Consider the following 23,439-nt stretch of genomic DNA (forward strand, 5'->3'; position numbering starts at 1 on the left):
AGCACTTAGAGTGAATGTTGATAAGATTGAGGCTGTGCTGACTGCAGGAGGAGGACCTACCCCCTAAAGATATTACAGGCAGAGAGCTTAGAAGAGTGACAAAATTTAAATACCTAAGATTAGTGGTTGTTGACAGTGGTGTCCTCCTGAGTGATGCTCGGCATTGTACCAAAGCTACGTGGTGCAATTGCAGGAGCTGACCCTCTCCTTAATAAAAATATGGCAATAAAGTTAAAGGCTAGAGTGCATAAAACTGTAATTTGGCTCCTCCTAACATATGGGACAAAGACTTGGCCAGCCACAAAAAAAGAAATCCGTATGCTCCCCACTTTGGGGATGAAGATGTTGGGATGGTCAAATGGTTGGACAAAAAGAAATGAGATTGTGAGGGGCCTAATACAGGTTGCCCCAATTGAAGACAAGGCTACGTTGGTAAGGGCACCTCTAGTGGAGACCTGAGAGTTATATTGGTAGGATGGCCATTGCAATGATTGTGGATAGAAGACATTCAAGGGGGAAACCAAAGACTCAGTATGTGAGCTGGATATTACTGGGCCTTAGAGAGACCAATTTGCATGACAGCCAGGTGTACTATCATGAGTTTTGGAAGAGGGCTATAAAAGACCCCAAATAGAGACATGGCAAGAAAGAATAAGAATATACTTTTAACCCTTTTTGCTGTTTGTTTCCTATTTTGCACTTCACTTAGCTTGGGCAGACTGATCAGTCCAACTTTTAGTCATAGTTTTTCTTCCTAGCCAGTAAAACTTTCCTGGTCTTGTGCCCTAATACAATGCTGGAGTATTTGTGTTTGCAACACTACACAGTAATTTTTTTTTAAGTTGCAATTTAAAAAAGTGGAGTCATGGAAACATTTATATATGATCAGAGGTTTAAAAAAACAAACCAAAAAATCATCATCATTATCATGATTTGGGCTTGAGTCTCCTCTGTCTCATATCTTTTATCTGAAGCAGAGCTCTGCCGGGCTCAAAAGCTTCTCTCTCACCAACAGAAATTGGCCCAATAAAAGATATGACCTTGCCCGCCTTGTCTCTCTTGTATCTTTAGCTGTCATTTACGACTGTGTAAAGTTAGTGCAGCGTGGTTATATAACACTGCTAAATCAGGGTAGTAGCATTTTATGGCATTTTGCGCTCCATTTGCACAGGTATATATGATGACACAAGGTGCAAAACAGTGGAGAATATGTCGAAAGGCTTTTACAAACTGAATTTTCGGCTTAATTTGACCTGGAAATGCTCCTTTAATAGATTTGTGAGTGTTTAGGTGCTTATTTCTATAGTAGCAGTATTGATGGTGCCCTCAAAGCCCCGTAATTGTAGGTGATGGCTGGCTTTTTGCCATTGTGACACCTAGAATGTAGAGGTTACACAGACAGTGGTTAATTGGGGTATTAATTTCATTGTTCTCTAGAAGAGAGAGAATGATTAATTAATTAGGCAGATAGCTTGAATCCACAGAATGTTCAGCATCAGAAAGTAACATATTTTTAAAATATATTTTTATTAAATATACTGTTTGCAAGAGGCGCCAGATTGACAAATCTGGAACATGACATCTCCTTTGTCACAGCCCTAACCTAGTGGGGGTGTGGTCTCTCTGGCCCATTCATTCTTTAGTATTTGTGCTGAGCGTGCTAACAAGAGGGCTAATTATAGGAAGTTGTTTTTGTGAGGTGTGTAGCTGTCTGCTAGAAACTTGATGCAGAGTCCTATCTTATTCCATATGGGTCACTGAAGGGCTTTCATTTGGGAACATCTTTTTGTCCCTACTAGACTGAGCTGATTCAGAGTAACCATTTTAAAGCATTCACATTGAGGGAGGCACCAGGATCGTAAGAAAAATGGGAAGAGTGGGGGAAATGATGTCCCCCCCTTGTTTGCACTCAAACCTTGCCTCTCCCCAAACTTCCAGTCTACTCCTTGCCCTGAACCCCTATGTTTGCAACTAACATAGCACCTCAGCTTCTCAGCATTTCTTCCAGTTAATGGATAAACATTACGTCAAACCCAATTATGGCTCGGAAACTATCCTGTTAAAATGTAATGCACAACAGACGAAACCTGGTGTCCTATCGGGTAGCTCATATTCCCTTGTGTCCTATTGGATAGATATATCCCCTTGAATGCCCACTCTCACTCAGATGTTTAATAGCTTTGATTGCCACCCTCTCTTTCGGTTTTCATATTGTACTAGAATTTATACAGGCTATGATAGTGCTTTCAGTGTCGTTTGATTTATTGTGCAAAACTTCCTTATTTTAAGCTGGTAACACAGTTACCTATTACCCTCTGAATATTTATCTGTTATAGAGTTAATAAGATTTTTTGGGTTTTGGGTATGGAATAACTTAGGAACAGGCATTCCAGTGTACCATCAAAGTTTTTCTGCATAGGATTCCATTTAGTCCAGCAAAAGGCTACCTTGTAGATAGAAAACCAGTTTGTTACAGGTTCTTAACCAATATACAAGAAGAGCAGTTCTTTCGAGTGCTTGCTCATGTCCATTCCATATTAGGTGTGTGAGCTTGCCACATGCACCGGAGCTGGAAGTTTTTCCCTCAGCAGTATCCATAGGGGACTGGCTCTGGCGCCCCCTGGAGCGGTGCACACGTGCCACGGTATAAGGGGTGCCGCCGGCTCCCCCCACCCTCAGTTCCTTCTTGCCGCAAGTAGCGGTGCTGGAACGTCGTCTGCTTCGGCTAGCATTGTCTCGTTCTCTGTTCGTAGAACTTGTAGTATAGTTGTAGATAATCGTTGTTACAGTTAGTTACCCTTAGTAGTAGTTCTTGAAGTTCTCGTAGTCCCAAACGGGACTCAGCCGGGGGACAGGGCATGCCCTAGTCCCCAAACTTTAAGCTCTGCGATCGCTGCAAATGGCCTATGCCCATTAGCGATCCAAATAACTGCTGCCTAAGGTGCTTCGGCGAGGGACACATAAGCGACAAGTGTTGTATCTGCAAGTCCTTCAAACCTAAGATAAAGAAGTAGCGCAATATCCCTCTAAAAGCACTCCTAATGGAGTTGACACTCACTCCAGCACCAGAGCAGCGGTCTGACTCCGCACCGAACACCGTGGCCTCCGTGCGCAGTGCTCTGCCAGTGCCGTCCACAAGCCAGCACTAGTCTCCCTCCATGGCTCCAGTCAAGAAGCCGAAAAAGACTGTGAGAGGAAGATCTCCTACTTCCCGCAAGGAAAGGAGAGGGCTGGGGGCGAGCAAGAGTAAGAATAAGATATAGTTGAAGGGGTGGCTTACAGGCAAAATGCAGCCTTCCACAGAGTTCTAACATAGCCTGTAATCATGCGCATGTTCATTATGTAGCTGTGTCCTGCAGAGACAACATGTCCCATTATGCAACGCTCATCTTGACCAGAGAAACTTTTGTTTGGATACAGGTAGAACATTGCATGCTGAGGCAGTTTCCATTGGCCACACCTGTGTATTAAAGATGAGGGTGGGTGAATCTGCTCCACTTTATCCTAAATACTTGCAGCTCCCTGACTTACCCTAAGTTTCCAATGAGACCATCAGCGATGCAAAATTCAGCCATCCCTTTTCTTCACTAATTACCTTTAATGGGCTATTTTGGTTCCTTAAGTAATGTTGAGTGCTACAGTATTGGATCTCTAGAGGTGAATGCCAAGAGGAACCCATCTTTTTGAATTCAAGATAGTTGGTGTGAATATAAACCAAAAGGAAGAATTAATTTAATAACAGGCAATTATGTCTTATGGAATTTATAGTATGTGAACTGCTTTGCCTGCAAGTATATATAATATCAGTGTTGCTGTTTTGATTTCTTATTTTACAGCCCGCATTGAAGCCTGAAAAATGCTTGGTTTAAAAGAGTGTAGTCCCTTTGTGGGAAGAAGTATAGTTTGAATTGCACTGAGAATAATTTTTCATACTATCTGAGGATATGAAAATCTGTGAACATTTATTAAAGAAGGGATGCAAATTAAACCACCTTTCTGACAGGAATTTTATATTGTCTGGTATTTGATCGGTGGTCTGAACATTTCCCAAATTACAGTGTAAGGCATTTTGAAACCATTTGTTGAACATTTCACCTTTTACTGGGGAGCGCTGGTTACACAATCCAGAATTATTAGTGTCCTAATCTTCTACCCTGCTTCTGTTCGCTTCCATATGCAGTATGGTAAGGAATTAGTCACTATTACACAAGTAAATTTGTAACTCTTTGTTGCCACCTCAGAAAGCATTCAAATTAGCGAGTGCCCATATTCTTACGGCACTAACAAATGTATTCGTTGCTGCTTTCCTGCATATTTCTGGAGGCACCTAAAATGTGAAAATCTCTCCCTCGTACTCAAACTCTCACATACCCACACCCACACAGAGTCAGGTGTGGTAGTTGGTGAAAAGTTAATCACCTGAGCGTGTTGCTGTAGATCCCATAACCCAGTGTTTCCCAAACGTGGGCCGCCGCTTGTGTAGGGAAAGCCCCTGGCCGGCCGGGCCGGTTTTGTTTACCTGCCGGGTCCGCAGGTTCGGCCGATCGCGGCTCCCACTGGCTGCAGTTCGCTGCTCCAGGCCAATGGGAGTGGCTGGAAGCAGCGCTGGCCAAGGGACGTACTGGCCGCCACTTCCCGCCGCCCCCATTGGCCTGGAGCAGCGAACCGCGGTCAGTGGGAGCCGCGATCGGCTGAACCTGTGGACGCGGCAGGTAAACAAACCGTCCAGTGGCTTTCCCTACACAAGCGGCGGCCCAAGTTTGGGAAACACTGCCTTAACCCATACAACTTATTTGAAAATGTCACTGGTGAGTATTAAAGTTCTGTTTTATTGTATTCTGAGAGGCTATATTTCCAGATTACTTTGCATTGCCTCTGCACAATGGTAGTGAATACCATTTCAGCTCTGAGGTCATTGTGTCCTCTCAGAAGCGAGTATTTGCAAGAATAAGGTAACACAGAAACTATGGTTCTTACCATTAAAAGTTATTTAGCCAGAGCAACCACATAATAGAATTCCCTTCTAGGACTAGGGAAGTACTCTGGGATCTGATATACCACTGTGGTAACTTTGGGGAAATGTTGACTTTTTAATGGCAACCCTGTCATCGGTGTCATTAAATTTCAATAGTGAAGGATCTAACTGTGACCTTTATTGAAGTTGTTTGCACTGTTCTGTCACAGAGCACTCACTAAAATCTGAATAGATTGTCTAGTACGGGGGTGGGCAAACTTTTTGGCCCGAGAGCCACATCGGGGTTCCGAAACTGTATGGAGGGCCAGGTAGGGAAGGCTGTGCCTCCCCAAACAGCCTGGTCCCCGCCCCCATCCGCCCCCTCCCACTTCCTGCCCCCTGCCTACTCCCCTCAGAACCCCCAACTCATCCAACCCCCGCAGCTTCTTGTCCCCCTGACCGCCCCCTCCTGGGACTCCCCGCCCCTAACTGCTCCCCCCGGGACCCCACCTGCATCCAACCCCCCCTGCTCTCTGTCCCCTCACTGCCCCGACCCCTATCCACACCCCCGCACCCTGACAGGACTCCATATGATTTTCAGACCTGTGCAAATCAGTATCCGAAACTTTGCACTTAGGACCTCAGAGTCCAATTGCAAATGCATCTCTCTGTTTTTGAAGCACATTTTGTTTTCCTCTTTTCATTCTTCTTCCCTCTTTTTAAAAATATCTCATCAGTAGTTGCAGGAAGTTCTAAGACTTGCTGTATAGCTGCAGATTTCTATCTCTTTCCGTTGCAAGATAGTGACGCAGAGCCATCCTATTTGCTCTGCTGTGTTAAATCTGTTATTTTGTTTCTGAAGTGCTCTTCACCAGGGAAGAGCAAATGATCTACTTGGGCAGCCTTTGGACATGAAAATATATTGTGCTGTTTTACATTTCAAATGTACTAACTGCACTAGGGTGTGACCAGTCTGATTAGTTTCTTGGATTCAGTACGTCATGGTCATGGCCTGAATTACTTTGGTGGTAGCAATGATTTGGGTTAATTGCTTTAGCTGTCACTCCTTTTTGGGCTTGCATCCTAATCTGAGATGTTTCTGTAGCTGCAGGATGGCCTGGTAAACATTTTTCCTGCTTAGGTGCAAACACTGTTCATCCCTAAAGAAACAAATTTCTTCCCTCTAGGAATATTTTTTTCTGACTAGGATTTTGGACAAACCAAAACAGGGACTGAGAGCAGAGAATTCATCCCAGTTTTTATCCTAGAACTTTATTCAGTGCTGTGTGGATACTCTCACAGCGTAGATCTGATCAACAGGGATCCTAGTTTTCCATGATAAAAAAAAAAACACAAAATTCTCTGATTAAAAAAACATAAAAATCCATAGCCACCATATTCAGTTGAACACAATGTTTTATTGATCTACTTACAATTTTTTAACAAGTTCAAAGCCTACCAGTGCCATCAATCATTATAATAAAATAAAATAAATTGCCATTTGTATCTACAGCCTTGCTCCTACAGTACTGAACAGCACATTACCGTCAATGTGAAATTTGTCCTTGCCAAACTCAGTGACACCGTCTTTAGGAGTGATTTATAAGGTTTTCGGCATCTTTCGTAACTTTAATTACTCATATCTGGAGGCTGAAGTAAAATTTGAGATGCATTAAAACACTAACCCCTGTACACCGTTGAATAAATTTTATACCCCAGAAATGGTTTATTAGAGTATGTTTAGCTATGTAAATTTAAAGCACATTCAAATATCCACCACAGGTGGAGAAGGTTATGCACATTGAATGAGTGACACTGGTACTTTCAGTAAAATTTAGTTAATAGTTAATATACGTTTTTATTTTTTCACAAAATGTAAAAACTAAAGATTCTGTATAAAAATGAAAATTCCAAGTTGAGGAATTCCAAGATGAGGAAGAGACTAGCACAGTAAATTTAAACTTTTCCCCCCATTGCTAGTGTTGTCTGCTTTATAGTTACACACTGAGTGGAAAGAGGGGATTATGTTTTTATATGAAGCAATATGCCAGACAAAAAATGAGCTTTCAAAGTTAAGTTGGTTTCCCAGGAAGTCTCTAGGGAGGAAAGGTGTGCAAATATACACTATCTGGTTGCAAGAAACCAGCCTTTTGAAGCTTTGCCCTGGCGGGAGGGGGAACCTTTGTAATTTGATCACCTGTTACGTGAGGGCAAGATCAGAGGCCCAAACTATATAAAAAGTGACTCTCCGATTCATAGGCATTCTGGTTCTGAGCAAAAGGTTTTATGAACTTGTGACCACAGAAAAATCCCTTTAGTGGGATTGAAGGACTGACTCCTCCCAGAGCCCTTGTCAGAGTTGGGGTGATCTCCGATAAGCTTCTTAGCATGTGCATAGGTTTTGGGTTTTGTTTTTTTTCTTCCTTTCTCTGTAATGCTTTCACCTTGAGAATAAATTTGCTTGCTTAAGAAAAGCTATGGGTACCTTATGCCTATGGGCAGTTACTCTGTTTATAGCCTCTGAGGAGAAAGCAAAGCAGGCCTGCTTAGGCAGTCTGACTTGCTGGGGAACTCGCAGCCTGGAAAAACCCCAGTCAGCAGGGAGTGAGATGCAAGTCTCTGCTCAAGAGAGGGACAGCTGCGGAGCTGGAAGCCTAAGAATGGGTGCCTTTGCTGGACTATAAAGGGGAACTACAAGTGCAGTTGCCCTGAACCAGGGGCGACTCTATGTATTTTGCCACCCCAAGCACAGTAGTCAGGCAGCCTTTGGCGACATGCCTGCGGGAGGTCCGCTGGTAACACGGATTTGGCGTCATGCCTGCGGGAGGTCCGCCGGTCCCGCGCCTTCTGCGTGCCCGCCGCCGAATTGCCGCGGGACCGGCGGACCTCCCGCAGGCATGCCGCCCAAGGCAGCCTGACTGCCACCCTCACGGCGACCGGCAGGCCGCCCCCCGCGGCTTGCCGCCCCAGGCACGCGCTTGGTGCGCTGGTGCCTGGAGCCGCCCCTGCCCTGAACTGTGGCAATGCCTCCCTCTGGGCTGAAGACTCATCTCACGGTCCTCAATGGGACAACTCGTGGAGTAAGGGTGGTAGATGCAGGCCATCAGTTATATCTTTGTTTCATCTGGGCATGGTACAGATGACTTCTTATTGCATATTGAGCCAATAGTCCCCTGCGACTGCTTGGATGTGAGACGTAATTTGCTACTTAACAAGGTTTACGCACCATTATAGAAATGTTCAGTTTAACACTCAGCATGAAATTTGTATATGAAAGACATTTTTTTCTTTGTATGTGGAAGTAATTTGAATAAATCTGGCATACTTCTGTGTGGGTGGTGAATTTCATTAGAGGCAAACAGGTAGGCGTAGTTACTCTGTAATTCATTTCTGAATTTTGATGTTTGTGAAGTCATTCATAATCCTGAATTCTGCAGATTGCTTTGTGGATGCCTGTTTGAAGATGCTTGCAAATATACTTGAAGCTGATGGGAAATTGACAAAGGCTGCTGCGCTTAGTTCTCTTTAATCTCGCTGATGTTGCTCTCATGAATTGGTGACTGGGCTTTTCACCATGACTGCTTCATTGTGTTCCGAAAGCTGCTCTAAGTACAGTGATTTCTCATATATGACAGCTGAAAAGAAAAATAGCTCAGACAGAAATGTCTGTGTTTCCTTGATAAAGAAGGGCCATTTATTCAGTTAACTGAGCTATTAAAAGCATAAAATAACTTGGATTGCAGGGGTTTGATGGTTGGTTTTACAGAAGTTGAAACAGCCGTTTATAATAGAAAACCGTACATTACCTTCTCTTTCTTTATTGAAATATTGATTCTGGTTCTGAATAAATCAGGAGCAATTCCATTGAAGTCAATTGAGGTACACTGTGGAGACAGGGAGGAGAATCAGGTCCATTTAGACTGGGCTTGATTTGGATGCATCATAGATTAATTTGAAGTGAGTCATAGAAATTAGAAAAAATCTGTTAGGGCAGCTAGTCCATCAGCCACTGTCAGTACAGGATTGTTCTTTGCAATATATATATATCGTGTATAAAACTGTCTCAGGGTAGCCCCACCCGACCATGCCCACTATCTACTGCCAATGTTCATAGAGATCCATTTCTTCAATACTGCTCCACGTCAAAGATGTAGGTGTTTCTTTTAAATTGCATGGTAACTTATATAACAGTATCCAGTGGACTTGCTTTCCTCGAGTAATTTCCTTGGGTACTCATTAACCTGATAAAAGGGTTACTGTTTTTATCCTAAGGACTCAAAGTGGCATGTGTTCGTAAACGTACCTGTAATTTTATGAGGCCTAATGGACATATTTCTCAATGGAGTGTGTTAGTTCTAGTATTTGAAATCCTTCATCGTTTAGGGCTCAACCATAGCTTTGCCATGCAGCTGACGTATGAAGTAGTTTGTAATTTCACTGCCCCCGAAGAAACTTGGGAATCAGAATGTGGCTCAGGCCTTGTCTTCACTAGGGAAGAAGGGTGTGGTGTTAACTTCAGTTAACTAAGGGTATGTCTACATTAAAAACTTAAGTCAATTTACAGCCACCACAATAATTTCTGTGATGGTGCATGTCCACACTACCCTCCATGAGTCAGTGATGTGTGTCCTCACCAGGAGCGCTTCCACTGACCTAAGTCGTTGCAGTAGGGCACTTACATCAGTGGGACAAGACTGTTGTGTAGACACTGACATAATGAGGTCGACGTAAGTTACCTTATGTCGACCTGACTGTGTAGTGTAGGCCAGGCCTAATACAAGATAAAATCCTTATGAAGTTAAAGCAGTTCGTAGTTTTTTCATGAGTTAGCAGGTTGAGGCACACCCTAAGCTCCACCACAGCCTTGAACTTCACCTGATAACTTGTGTGAGAACTACAAATGGCCTTGTCTCTTCTAGGATTTAAACTTGTGCTACTGACTCAGCTTAACTACACATCTTTTTTCCGAGTGAAGAAAACTGCCTCAGCTGCCCACCTCCCAGTCCCGCTGGCACACTTGCTCGGACAGAGACGTACCCTGCAGAGCCGTATACCTGGCACATCATATGTCTCCAGCACATCAGTGCAGCTGGCCTAGATGGCACACAATGTGACGAAGTCAAGGCTCCCCTCCTGCTTGTCCACTCCCACCCACATGCGCCAAAGGGGAAAGTATCAGCCCCACAGTGGCTGTTTTCTCTATTGTGAAAGTGATACGATTACCCCTAGGATGATTAGCCAGCATGGCCACCATATGCCACTGTGACAAGATGAGCCAGAATCTGGCCATTAGTGGAAAGTGCTTCTCGCTGACAGGCCAATGTCTCATCAGTTCCCGGAACTCATTTCTGGTTCAAAATGAAACTTGACAGAGGGCAAAAAACCCCAAAGTGAACTGCAGACTAAGGCCTCGATCCTACAAGTGTACCCATGCTTAACTCTAATGCTTAACTTTAAGCATGTGGGTAGTCCCATTGAGGTTACTGAGACTAATCACATGACTAAAACTAAGCACTTGTATAAGTGTTTGTGGGATCAAGGCTAGCTGTTTAACCAGGGTTCTTACTTTCTAGAACAGCAGCCTGTAGGCTGCTGGCCTGTCTCTCCAGCCCAGGAAAGGGTGACATCATGTGCAGATTCTGATTCAGTCCTGTTTCCTCAGGGCTTCTGCTTTGGTTCTTACATGTAAAACTAGTACAGTACCTCCATTGTCCCTTCCCCTGAACCTTGAGTCTCCTGCAGGGAGCTAGTCCCTACAGGTTTCTGCTCTACTGGCTGTTTGCCTGAGAGCGTCACCCTGCTCCAGGGCCTGCCAGTGGAGCCAGCCTGCTTCCTGTAGTTCTTCCCCTTTGACTTAGGGGCTTCCTGCCAGAGCCTCCCTGCTCCTGACATCTCTCTGCCTGACTGGGCTACTTGCTGGGTTTTTATAATCACCTGGGCCCAGATTTTTGGAAGTATTGGCATTGCTGCGGTCAGCATTGCACACCTAACTGATTTACTACAATATATATAAACATTCTCCTACATCACAATGAACAGTAACCACAGTATATGGGAGTCGTTGGCGTGCAATCTTCCTCCATCTTTCAGAGTTTTTACATAGCCTAGCGAAGCGCCCTGTACCGCATTCCATCCAATCAACATCATCATCAGCCCACGCTTGCCATAGGTGCCCCTTGGCACCTTGCATCAGTCCCTGCAAAACTTTCTTTGGCCATCTTCCTCTGTTCATTTGACCCACATGTCCTGCAAACTCAAGTGTTCTTTATCTGATTGTCTTAATAGTCTTGCATCTGAAAAAGTGAGGTTCTTACCCACAAAAGCTTATGCTCCCAATACTTCTGTTAGTCTCAAAGGTGCCACAGGACCCTCTGTTGCTCTTAATAGAGAGTATCACTCCAGTTATGCTGTAAATGTGCGTGATTAAATCCTCGTTAGTCCTGAGTGAGGTATAGGTAATCCCCAGCAATTGCCTGTAGAATTTCAATTCAAAAGCAGAAAGCTTCTTACCATCCTGTTTCCTTAGTGTCCATGTCTTGTTTGCGTATAGCAAGATGCTGAAGGCAAGAAACTGCAGCAGTTTCATTTTACACTTCATGGTAATATGTTTGTTTCTCCAAATGTGTCTGAGTGGGCTAGAGCAGCAGTCATGAGTCCAGTACTATGTCGAATCTCTAAGTCACGGGTAGGCAACCTATGGCAGGCGTGCCAAAGGTGGCATGGGAGCTGATTTTCAGTGGCACTCACACTGCCCGGGTCCTGGCCACTGGACCAGGGGGCTCTGCATTTTAATTTAATTTTAAATGAAGCTTCTTAAACATTTTAAAAACCTTATTTACTTTACATACAACAATAGTTTAGTTATCTATTATAGACTTATAGAAAGAGACCTTCTAAAAACGTTAAAATGTATTACGGGGACGCGAAACCTTAACTTAGAGTGAATAAATGAAGACTCATGTGCCATAGTTGCCTACCCCTGAGTTATAATGACAAAAGTGCAGTGTAGACATAGCCCAAATCTCATTTTAAAAAAAGAGATTTCAGCACCTTGGAGCCAAAATCTCATTGACTGCTCATGGGATTTAGGCTCCTTCAACGTCATTTGAAAATTGGATTTAGGCTCCTAAATCTGTTAGACATTGGAATGCTGAGCACAGTAATGCCTAAATACCTTTAAAAATCTGGGTTCTGATTCCTAACTGGTCAGCCTCAGCTGGAAGGTTGCTGATCTATCACACCTGTGGCTAGGCCCAACTCCCCTTAAAGGGCCAATCACACTCCTACAGCATAGCACCTCAGTATGATTTATCCTTTTAGATTCAAATTCAGTTTATTAATCATAGGCATCACTCAAATGCAAACTTCTGCTAGGCCTGAATTTGGCTTGTAACCTTAATGGAAATTCGACTTGACTCTTTTCTTTCAGTTCCAGTTCTTAAACTGTGCCATTTACTGTGGTATCTGAGCTCATGTTAACTGTTAGAAACATAACAATTTTCCTAACAATTAGGGACAGGAAAAGTTCCATATGGGTGTGCCTCTGTTCTTCTGTCAGTGTAGTCATGCTCTGAAGTTTGTAGTGAAGGTGGCAGTATTTTGACCATTACTGTGTTCATTTTATGTAAATAAGAATGTAAATTAGTTATAACTTTAAAGCTCTGTGCTAGTGGAGACAACGGCATGGTTTTCTTTTTCTTTTTCCTCATAGGATTGACCCTTTTTAAAGATTTTGTTACTGTTAACTGACAAAATGGGAAACTCTATAATTAAATCAATAATCCTATTGTAGAGGGACTTGATATCTCAGGATATTGGTGTCCTAACTTTTATGTAAGAATGGCCATATAAGATCTTCCCCTTTAGGCCAGCCATTCAAATCAAGTCCAGTTCAGTAATGAATGAAAGTTGCTAGGTTTATTGTCTCAGTCCGATCCCTGGAGGAATGTTTCTGTCCTAAAAGTTGTTATGCTGTTTGCCTATTGCCCTACAGTCCTTATCCTATAGATTAGGAGACAGTTCCCACTCTAGGGCTGTCAACCTGGCCACCTTGGTCTGCATTAAATTCACTTTAGAAAGCAGTCACTTTGCCCATCATCACTATTTGCTATAACCTTCTGACAGCTTGGAAACTCCAGGTCGATAAGACTTGGCAGGACTTTTTGGGATGTAGCTTGTCATTGACTCTAACTCTCAACTCCAGTTCATTTCCCTCTGCCAAGATTGGGGAGCGTATGTGTTTCTTGGCCTGACCTTCTAGCCTGCAGAGCAAACCGCCCTGTAGTCTCTTTTGCTTGGGCCATTGACTAGATGAGTATCCAGACCAAGGCATGTGTGTCACTGCATCACAGCGTTTCAGTCTCATTTATGTGTTAACCTGGGTTTGTTTTATTTCAGAGAGGAAGCTGGTGAACCAGACTCTTGGAGCACTTTGTCTCATATAGTGCACTCGGGGGACTACTGTGTGAAATACCACCGTGGGCTGAATGTTTATACGCTAACGGCTGAAGCCAAGGAAGGAACAAATGCCGGCATGGAACATGACATAGAGCAGCTCCAGAAATTCATAGCGAGCCACCAGCACACGGTGAGAAAGGGACAGGGCAATATAGTGAGTGTAAATGTACCTGGGATGCCTGCTGCTGTTATCTTGAGCTTCCAGGTATCTTGTAAGAAACTTTGCACCTAGGCAGTGCTCACATAGGGATTTACAAATGACACTAGACCATCACATCTCGAAGAACCACAGTTACAGTAAGAAACTGTTTCTTAACTTAGATATACCTTATATACTCGTTCATTAGCCCGTTCGTTTATAAGCCAACCCCCCAAGATGGTTAGGTAAAAATAGCAAAAAGTGTATGACCCTTTCATAAGCCGACCCTATATTTCAGGGGTTGGCAAACTTTGGCTCCTGGCCCGTTAGGGTAAGCTGCTAGCGGGCCTGGACGTTCTGTTTACCCGGAGCATCTGCAGGCACGGAGCCCCTCAGTTCCGAGTGTCCGCGGTTTGCCGTTGCCAGCCAATGGCACACCACTTCCTGCAGCTCCCATTGGCTGGGAATGGCAAACCGCGGACACTGGGATCTGCGGGGCTCCGTGCCTGCAAACGCTTCAGGTAAACAAAATGACAACATATTAGATATTTAATTCAATGATTCCATAAAGTTTAAAATCATCAAATTTTGGTGTAGACCCGTTTATAAGCCGGCCCCTGCTCTTTGATGCGTCATTTTTACCAAAAATATTCAGCTTATGAACGAGTATATACGGTAATTAACTAATGCCCAGGGGTATCTTACCTGGGAACTGTCTGCTTTCCTCTGATTTGGGAGTGGGGCTCTACTAAAGGCATTGTTAGAATGAAGGGAAGTTTTCTGCCATCTGGGATGTGGAGCTTGGTCAGGACTCTCTAGGAAGAAGCAAATCCTGCCCTGCACCTCCTTCCTCATGTACTCTGCCTCTCTCTGCTTCCGGATCCTGACTCGTCCCTGCAAGAAGAAGGCGAGTTACATCCTGAGGGCAGAAGAAAATTGCTTGGAGCTCAGGGTAGCTCCCTGCAGGGTGGTTGGGTCAGTGGGTAAGGAGTGTGAGGTGGGTTCTGGTACTGGCTGGGGTTAACAGAGGGCTAGGGAGATGGGAATGTTTTTGTTTGGGAGAAGACAATAATAGATCTGCCAGAAAGCAGCACTCTGGTTGAGGGGAAGGGCCAGAGGAGACGTAGTAAGAGCATTGTATGCTCTTCTTTAGTACCTCAGTGCAGGATTCTGAGGGTGAGTCCTCTCCTGTTAAATGTTGTAGGAATTCATGGTGGGGTTTTCAGAAGCACTTGGCATTGGCCTGATACTGCGCCGATTGAAGCCACTGGGAGCTTGATCATAGGATCTGCAATTAGGTCAAGGCTGAGGTCTTTGGAAAATTCCACCCTCAGAGTTGCCAGGGAGACCCTCTTCAGAGGGTGAAATGCAAAATGGTGGTCAGGATTTTACAGCTGCTGCAGAACCATACAGTTTTCCTTGTGTGTCCACCATTCCTTTCAGATGTCTGTATGTTTTTGTTTAATTCTACCATACTAGGCCTGTTCTACACTAGGAATTTACTTCGGGATAGCTACGTCTCACGGGGATATGAAATATCAAACTCCTGAGAGAAGTACTGTAGCTATACCAACCTAACCCCTGGTGTGGACCAGCACTAGGTCAATGAAAGAATTCTTCTGTTGACCTATCTACCATCTCTCAGGGCAGTGGATTACCTATGCCAATAAGAAAAACCCTCCTGTTGGCATAGGTAGTGTCTACATGAAGAGTTACAGCCCGCAGTGTTGTGTTATTTAAATATTGCTACTCCTTTTTCATGAAGAGATAAAAAGGAGGAGGTCAGAGGAGTATTTTTCATTTTTACTAGTTGAAGTTTTAGCCCACTGATCATTCTGAACAACAGTCCTTGCTGTCGTCTGAATACAGAACGGTAGTAACTCTGGGTTTCAACTGGTGATATTGGTACTGGTGATACAAATGGCAAACCAAAGCGAGTGTTGGGATCACCTCACTTTGCCTCCCCTTACCACCAGATGACAGTAAAATATGTCTAACGTACCAAGCACATTTCTTTTTGATAGTGCAGATGCCTGATGGGTTCATTTTGTCTGACAATGAAATCAGAAAAGCTATGTTTAGATTTTTTTCCAGCCCTGTTTCACTTCAAATCTAATCTGATTTGAATTTGGAAAGCAGCCCTGCAATTACTTCATTTAGGCTCAGCTGAAAGCCAGTTGGCTTCCTTTGGAGAAGGCTCTATTTTTCAGTCTATCAGCAGAGTGACTTCACTGCGAGGATGTGAAGGCTCCCACTCCCCATGTCTTTCAAAACCTTGCTTGTTCCACAACAAGTGTCAGTTTTGTTTGTGTTTTTCTGTATTGGCTGGAAACCAGTAGAGCATTCCCTGTGCTCTGCTGCAGGGTGGAAGCCACCAGACAGCTGACACTCCATTTGAACTTGTTCAGTTGCGCACCCACACAAATGGATCTATCCTGTGTTCTTTCTTCCTGTAGAGCAGTAGTTCCAGCCAATGCCCACTCCCTCCCAATCAGTTATGTGCATTCTAACCCACCACGGAGATTGAACAGCATCGCAAGTTTAGAACTGCATGGTCTGTCATTGTAGTGGCACAGGAGCACCCCTATAGTTAAGGTTGCATCATGACATCTGTTTAAAGGTTAACACTTCTAAGTCCTCTAAAACTGACATGCTTAGTCAATTTTTTTTAAATTTGGTGCGCCTCAGGAGGGTGCTTGGTGGGATTAGAGACCCAAATTTGGAGTCGTATGAGCATGGGCTTCTGGAGATACAAGCCCCCATCCCCCCCAAAAAAATAGCCATCTAAAAAAAAGTTTCTAGGTGGGTTTCTTTGCCCAGAGCTAGGGATTAAACCAGGGGTCAGCAACGTTCGGCATGTGGCTCGCCAGGGTAAGCACCCTGGCGGGCTGGGCCAGTTTTATTTACCTGCTGACGCGGCAGGTTCAGACGATCGCGGCCCCCACTGGCCGCGGTTTGCCATCCCGGGCCAATGGGGGTGGCGAGAAACCGCGGCCAGCACATTGCTCACCCACGCCGCTTCCCACAGCCCCCATTGGCCCGGGATGGCAAACCGCGGCCAGTGGGGGCTGCAATCGGCCAAACCTGCCGCGTCAGCAGGTAAATAAAACTGGCCCGGCCCGCCAGGGTGCTTACCCTGGTGAGCCGCGTGCTGAACGTTGCCGACCCCTGGATTAAACTATTGATGTGATAAAGGTCAAAATGGTCTCAGTCTATTGAGTTTTATCTAGAGTAGTGTATGGCATCCACTGAATCTTTGGGAGACCCACATTGAGAATGGTATTTAAGGAAATGTATATATTTACACTGTGCATGCACCGATATAGAAAAAATGGCTTCAATTCCCATCATTTTATAGGTTTCAAAGCTTGACTCTTGTAAGTGTTCTAAAATCCAAATAGTTAATTGGATAGCTTTGAAATCTGGGGTCCCTCATAGGGGCGCAGGGTAGCATTAGTGATTCAAATTGGGGACCTTTGACCCCAGGGGTTCCTGAGTTACAGCCCCAACTCCAAAAAATTCAGTTTCTTTCTGCTGCCTTGAACTGTTAAACTGAGAGGTACTAAGGCTACAATTATGTCACGGAGGTCACGAAATTCGTCATTTCCAGAGTCGTCCCTGACATTTTCTGCTTCAGCCCTGGGGCTGCGGGGCTAGATTTGTCAGCCAGTGGGGGCACCAGAGCTTTCAGCTGCCAGCCTGGATCTCTGAGCTGTATGTGGGGAGGCCCCCCACAACTCCCAGGCGCCTGTCTGGAGCGCCAAGCCTCCGGAGCTCTGAGCCACAGCAGAGACCCCCGCAGGTCCCAGCTGTTGTGGGCAGCAGGTCGCCTCGGAGCTCTCAGGTGCAAGGGCCCCTGGAGTTCCACGGGTGGCGGATGGCCCCCGGAGCTCCCACCCATGAGGGTTGTGGGGGCCCCCCTGAGTTCAGAGCTGGGGGAGGGGTCCCCATCAACTCCCAGCTGCCAGTCCTGGAGCTCTGAGCCTCCACGGGCAGTGGGGGCCTGCCGCTCGCAGCCACTGTGAGCGTCAGCAGCGGTGGGTGTTGGGGGGCCCTCCCACTCCCTATTTTGTCAGGGTTATTTTTAGTAAAAGTCACGGACAGGTCACGAGGCTTCTGTGAATTTTTGGTTATTGGCTGTGACCTGTCTAAAAATTGCCATGACAAAATCTTAGTCTTACTAATGGCTGATGAATCAGAGACCTCTTGATGGCTGTGAACTCTTCCTGTCATTAACATAACTACCACCTAAGACAAAAGGAGTTTTGAACTGAGTGGCTGGAGGTTGCTACAATTTGTGAGTTATAAGTAGCTATTTGAGTTTGGGAGGTCATGGAATCAAAGTATTTGGGGGGGGGGAATTAGGCATGTGAGTGCTTCTTGGGAAGGGAGGGGCATTGGGGTCAAAAAGTGGGGAAATATGGGGAGAGGAGTGGGGGGTTGCAGTGAGGGGAGGTGGGATTATGGGGAGGGGGATAAATGGTGATGTGGGGAGGGGAGAAAGGTTGGGGGCTCAGGTGAGAGGGGGGTGGCACCCCGAGCTCTGCCAGTGCATCCCAACTGTGCACCCAACCCCGGTACATCTTCCAAAGTCTTTGGGGGAAAATTAGCTATGCAAATATTTCCCGGGAGTGGTGGGCTGAGTGAGGGGAGAGGCATTTGGGACTGTTGTAGCGAGGAGAGGGCGGTTATGAGACGGGGGATAACTGCAAGGGGGGAAAGAGGTTGAGGGACCAGGTGAAGGAGGTTTGTGGGTTAGGGACAGTGGAGGGCTAGTGCAGTGGGAACAGGGCTGTGGGGGTGTGTGGCAGAGGGGAGAATAGGGGTAGGGGTACTTGTCAGTCTCGCATTACCTCCTCCCTTGTGTGTATGTCCAGATCTGGTGGGCTCTCATGCCTCTAGTGGTTCTAAGTCCCCTTTAAGCTGGGCTATGGGGGACCTTGTGCCTCTAGGTGTGTCTGAGTCTCTCATACTGCCACCCATGTGTGGGTCAGGATCTAGGGGGCCCATGTTTGTCTACAGCCCCCCTCCCCATCTTCCTCAGTTGAGCCAAGATCTGAAGTTCCGCCCATTTGAATGGGGAGCTGAGAACAGGCATACTTCATGTATATCATAGGCTCTAAAGAGAGGTGGGAGCATTCACTAAGATGACTGGAGTGTCCACCATGTGTCTCAGAGCTGTTGTTTCAAGTTGTGTTCTCATTCAGCTGAGATGTGATCATGGTACACCTCTCAGAGCCTCCTATGCTTAAGATGGGTATGTAGAGGAGCCCTTTCCCACCGTTGTCCCTCTGTCCTTCCTGTTTAAAGGACGACGCTTCTAAGTGCTCTAAAATCTGCATGCTTGCACAGATATTTTTCTTGACATTTGCTATACTTCGTGGGAGTGCAGAGAGGGGCGAGTGACCCCCATTTAGGGTCCTAGGAACCAATTCTGGAGAGAAAAGCCCCCCCAAAATAATTAGCCATTTTCAAAAAGTTTGTGTGTCTTTTTTTGTTCTGAACTAGAGATTAAACTATTGCTCTGAAGTGGGACAAAATGGTCTCTGTCGATCAGATTGTACCTTAGGTAGTGCATGGCACCTGCTCAGTCTTGCGGGGACCGAAATTGTGAATGGTATTTAAGAACAGGTAAGCTTCTTAGCCAGCTGTGCAGTCTGGAAGGATTACATCAATAAAGAAAGGAGAGAAAAAAAAAAAAAAGGGTTTCTATGCAACCACTTTATGCTTGCCTGGGTAGTTCAAGGGAATTGGCCAACCCCATTACCCCGGTGAATATCCCACCACTGACATTTCTAGTCTGAGCCGTTGTACACCTGAACTATAAAGATTTAATAATGCATATTGCTTGCTACAAGCGGTCTCTGTTATTATGTGGTTTTATTTTATGACTCGGGTTACTGCAAACACAGCAGGATAGTCAGCAGCTGTTGTCACCAAAATGCATGTTCCGTTGGGTAGGGAGGAGCTGGAGACAGAGGACTTGGTGTATGGGAGTGGGATGGGAGAAGGAGCAAGCACAGAGAGATGGGCTGTGCAGGGAATGGGCAATGAGGAAAGGTGGTAGGCAAGCCTTGGATTGTTGGTTTGAGAAAAGTCTGTATTTTACTAGCCCCCAGGGGATGGTGGCAAGTGGCTGCTTCCTGCTTTGGGGGCAGATTAATATGGTGTTTCCAAAGACACAGGGGAGATGTAATCCTCCTACAGGGTGGCAGTTCAGCCCAGAGCCAGTCTCGAAAAGAACTCCATGTGCCATTTTTGGAGATGGATTGTACATTCAAATGCATGTTTACTTAATACTGCAAATTAAATTTAAATCCTGCTCTTTCCTGAGTTTAAATTTAAATCCATTCAAGCAATAGTCTTCAATATAGCCAGTGGCTGGCAAGACTTAAAAGATCAATGTACTGTTCCAGTACATTTTGTAAAGGTGGTTCAAGTGGATAGACACGCAGAGATGGAGGGAGGGGCCGGTCTCATTTTGTATGAACTCGAGTTAATGTTACAGATTTAAGAATGGTACAGGTGACTGATAAATCAACGTGTGCACTTTGAGAGTGTGACATACAGCACAACAAACAGTCATAGTCTTTATTTCCCTCTTTTCAGACTGCAGCCAAACAGCCAGAACCTGAGCTGAGAACTTCAGAGGATAACTGCAATATAGGAACAGAGGCGGAGGGTTTTCTGGCTGCTGCAGCCCCCCTCTTGGAAGAAATGCCAACAGAAGGAAGCAAAGAATGCCCTTCTGCACTGGTTAACTTTGATGTGAGGCAGCTCTCAGCCCCAACGGGCAACAAGGAGAACCAATGTGACAGTGGGAGTTTGGAAGTGCTTAACGACACATCAAGTGATTTGTTGAGCCTGGCGCGTATAGAGAACCCAGGGTTTTCCTGTGAAAGTAAAAATACAGCTACGTTGAGTAAAAAGGAAGAGGAGGGGCCAGCCGCTATTGTAGACTCTGGGACTGTATCAGATAAAAATGACTGCACACTGATCTTGGCTGCTGGAGTAAACGGTGCTGCAAGCCTTCCATCCTGTGGAAATACAAATGAGGAAACCGGAATGACATCCACTGGAGTTGTTTTGAGTCAAGCCAGCCTGTGTAGTAGAGATAATACCCAACAGGAAGTGCAAATCGTTGAAGAGTGCACAACTGAAAGCGCTCTTCCTGTGGCTGAAACTGCATGCAAAGCCCTAACACCCTGGGAGGGTGTGGATGTGGCTATGGGCCAGGCAGAATGCAAGAACTGTACAGGGTCGGTGGATGCTGCTTCAATCCAGCAGCATGTGGAGAATGGAGAGGATGAGACCCGGGGTTCAGGAACTTCAAGTCTGAAAGAGCTGCCCCCAGCAGGTGGGGAGTCGATCCATGCTACTGAGCCCTTTCTTGCAGCGTCACCAAAATCTCCAAGAGAAGGTGGGGAATGTGGAGATGGACAAGGGATGCAGGCACAGGATAGTGCAAATGCACGTGTCGACAGTAATATTACCCCTGTTGGCCATTGGGAGACAAGTGGCAGCGAAGAGAGTGGAACAGACCCGAACACCAAAAATGCAAAGATTGGTTTGCCAGAGGGCTTAGTCCAAGGTGAACCCCTTGTACAGCAGAGGCAGAGTATGATTGCCAACCCTGGAGAGGAGCTGCTGGTTGTGACTGAAATAAAGGTTTCAGAGAATGCATTGAAATGTGATCCTGTTGTTTTGGAAGTGAATAACAATAGTAAGAGTGGTGAGCAGGGTGTGCAGGTGGAAGATGGAAACGCAGACCTTGGGCTGAATGAACTGGTTTTGAGTGACAATGTGGAGAATAATTCTGAAATGAAAAACAGTCCCCTTGACAGGTCTGGTCCAAGTGATGCAGAGACTGTGTGTTCCCTTGAAAGCAGTAAAACCATTGCAATTGTAGCTGAAGGCGAAGGTGACAGTGAAGCCCTTAAAAAGATGTCACTAGGAACTGAAACTACCAGCAGAGGAAGCACAGATTCGGCAGAGGAACACCAGGGGTCTGCTGGCACTTGCCACGCTGAGAATCAAGCTGTTTTAAAAGATGAAATGTGTGACACTGCTTCAGCTAGCAAATGTGAGCCTGGGTCACAACCTCCATTCGACGCAGGTTTGTCCTCAGCAGAAAAAGAGCCTCTGCAAAACCAATTGGTGGCATCAGAAAGCATTTCTGAACAGGAGGGGGTTGGCAAGCAAATCAAATCAGTCTTGTCTCCCTTGTTTAAAGGAGATGTACAACAGGGACAGGCAATCGGTCAGGAGAGAGATGCTGCAGTGGCACCTCCAGGACAGGAGGCGTCTGTGCATGGTAATGATCCTGTCTTCTCTTCATGTGGCATGGGCACAGAGCGTATCCAGGATAATTTAATGGACACACCCTCTGCAATTCATAATAAAGAATCTAAACAAAACCAGGAAGTAGCAGCAGTAGCAGAGACAGCAGTGCTTGCTGAACAGGACAGTTCTATGCATGGTAAGATAACCGCAGAAACTAGTTTGCCTAAAGACAGTGGGGGAAAAGAGGGCTCTGATGAGCAAAGTCTGTCACAGCCGGCTGAAGAGAGCAAAGCTGAACCCAGTCAGGAGCTGTGTGAAAATGGGACACTTGGCAAAGAGAAGGGTTTGTCCGAGGAGCCTGCTGCTGCTGCTATTGTGAAATCCTCTGTTTGCAGTCAGGGCGAGGAGTCTGCAGCGAATGACAGTAACGCAGATATTGGGCTGAAAGGGGAAATCTCCTGTCAGGAAGCAGATGACAATGCAACAGTGGATGCAGAAGAAAGTATTGTACAAGGGTCTGAATCTGAGTACAAATGGCTGGATGTGAAGAATGACCCTCCTACCGACACAATGTTGAACCAAGAATGTGATCTCAGTCAGGGGGCACAGGGAGGCTCTCTGCAAAACAAAGCACCAGAATTAAGGGAGGTCTTTGTTATGGAAGCACCTTCTGTTGCCTTTGAGAATAAGACACCTCTAGGTGTAGCTGAGACATCCACCGTACCAGATGATCCAGAAGAGGAGGAGGAGGATATGAACAATGTACTCTCCAGAGCATCGCTTCAGCCTATTGCAGAAGAACCCCCCTGCGACAGCGACTCCAGCACTGACACCATCTGTTTGGCTAGTGAGAGCGAAGCTGGGTCTGAAGTGAAAGAAGCCCAGCGACAGGTCTTGGATTGGCCCAACAAAGATCAAGAGGAGCAGAGCAATGGCGTGCTGGAAGCGTCTCTCTCACAGTCACATCCATACAATATAAATGCTGCTGCTGAGCTGACAGATGACATGGGGGCAAAGAGCTTGGTTCCAGAGGCTGATGGCTCCTGGCTGGATAAAGTTGCCAATACGGTGAAAAGTCCCGATGGATTTGTTTCTATATTGGAAACTTCTTCTGTCCCTGAGTCTGCAGTTGGGAAGCTAGAGTGTGTACCTGTTGGGGTTCTCCCCCCATCGCCTCCTGAAACCCAAGTGATTATGGGAGACATCCTTAATGGAGAAATGGATTTAAGTTTGCAGTTTGATGAACCAATGAAGAGGGGGGATGCAAGTTCAGAAGTGCTAGGATCTGAGTCTGTTACAGGTAAGCAAAATAGTGTCTTGTTCATTTTATATAGCACCATATGTGCACATGGCATTTCACATGCAAATAAAGGAAGAAGCTCTCTGCCAGAAAGAGCTTCCAACTTAAAGGAGATATTTCTTGCTTTTAAAGAATGAAAATCTGGCTATGGTGGGTAGAGAAATGGGTGTCAGAGGCCAGCCCCGGGAGGGGAATCCTGCCCTTGGCAGTTCTTTTCCTGCAGAGACCAGAAATCTGAAATAGATATTAAAGGGTTACACTACAAGTACATGTCTCTAGGATTACATCACAGTTAGGAAACGGTCT

General features: G+C 45.6%; 1 protein-coding gene across 10 annotated transcripts in view; it reads left to right on the forward strand.

The window, feature by feature from the left end:
- Window positions 1-23,439, forward strand: part of AKAP13 (A-kinase anchoring protein 13) — a 338,427-nt gene that overhangs the window by 161,373 nt on the left and 153,615 nt on the right. For all 10 annotated transcript variants that reach the window (XM_054041161.1, XM_054041152.1, XM_054041157.1 and 7 more), the window contains 2 exons: window positions 13,352-13,541; window positions 20,160-23,133. In XM_054041161.1, the coding sequence (XP_053897136.1) occupies window positions 13,352-13,541; window positions 20,160-23,133 (3,164 nt within the window). The remainder of the gene's footprint in view (window positions 1-13,351; window positions 13,542-20,159; window positions 23,134-23,439) is intronic.

Source organism: Malaclemys terrapin, chromosome 10 (genome assembly GCF_027887155.1).
Source record: "Malaclemys terrapin pileata isolate rMalTer1 chromosome 10, rMalTer1.hap1, whole genome shotgun sequence".
Lineage (NCBI taxonomy): Eukaryota > Metazoa > Chordata > Testudines > Emydidae > Malaclemys > Malaclemys terrapin.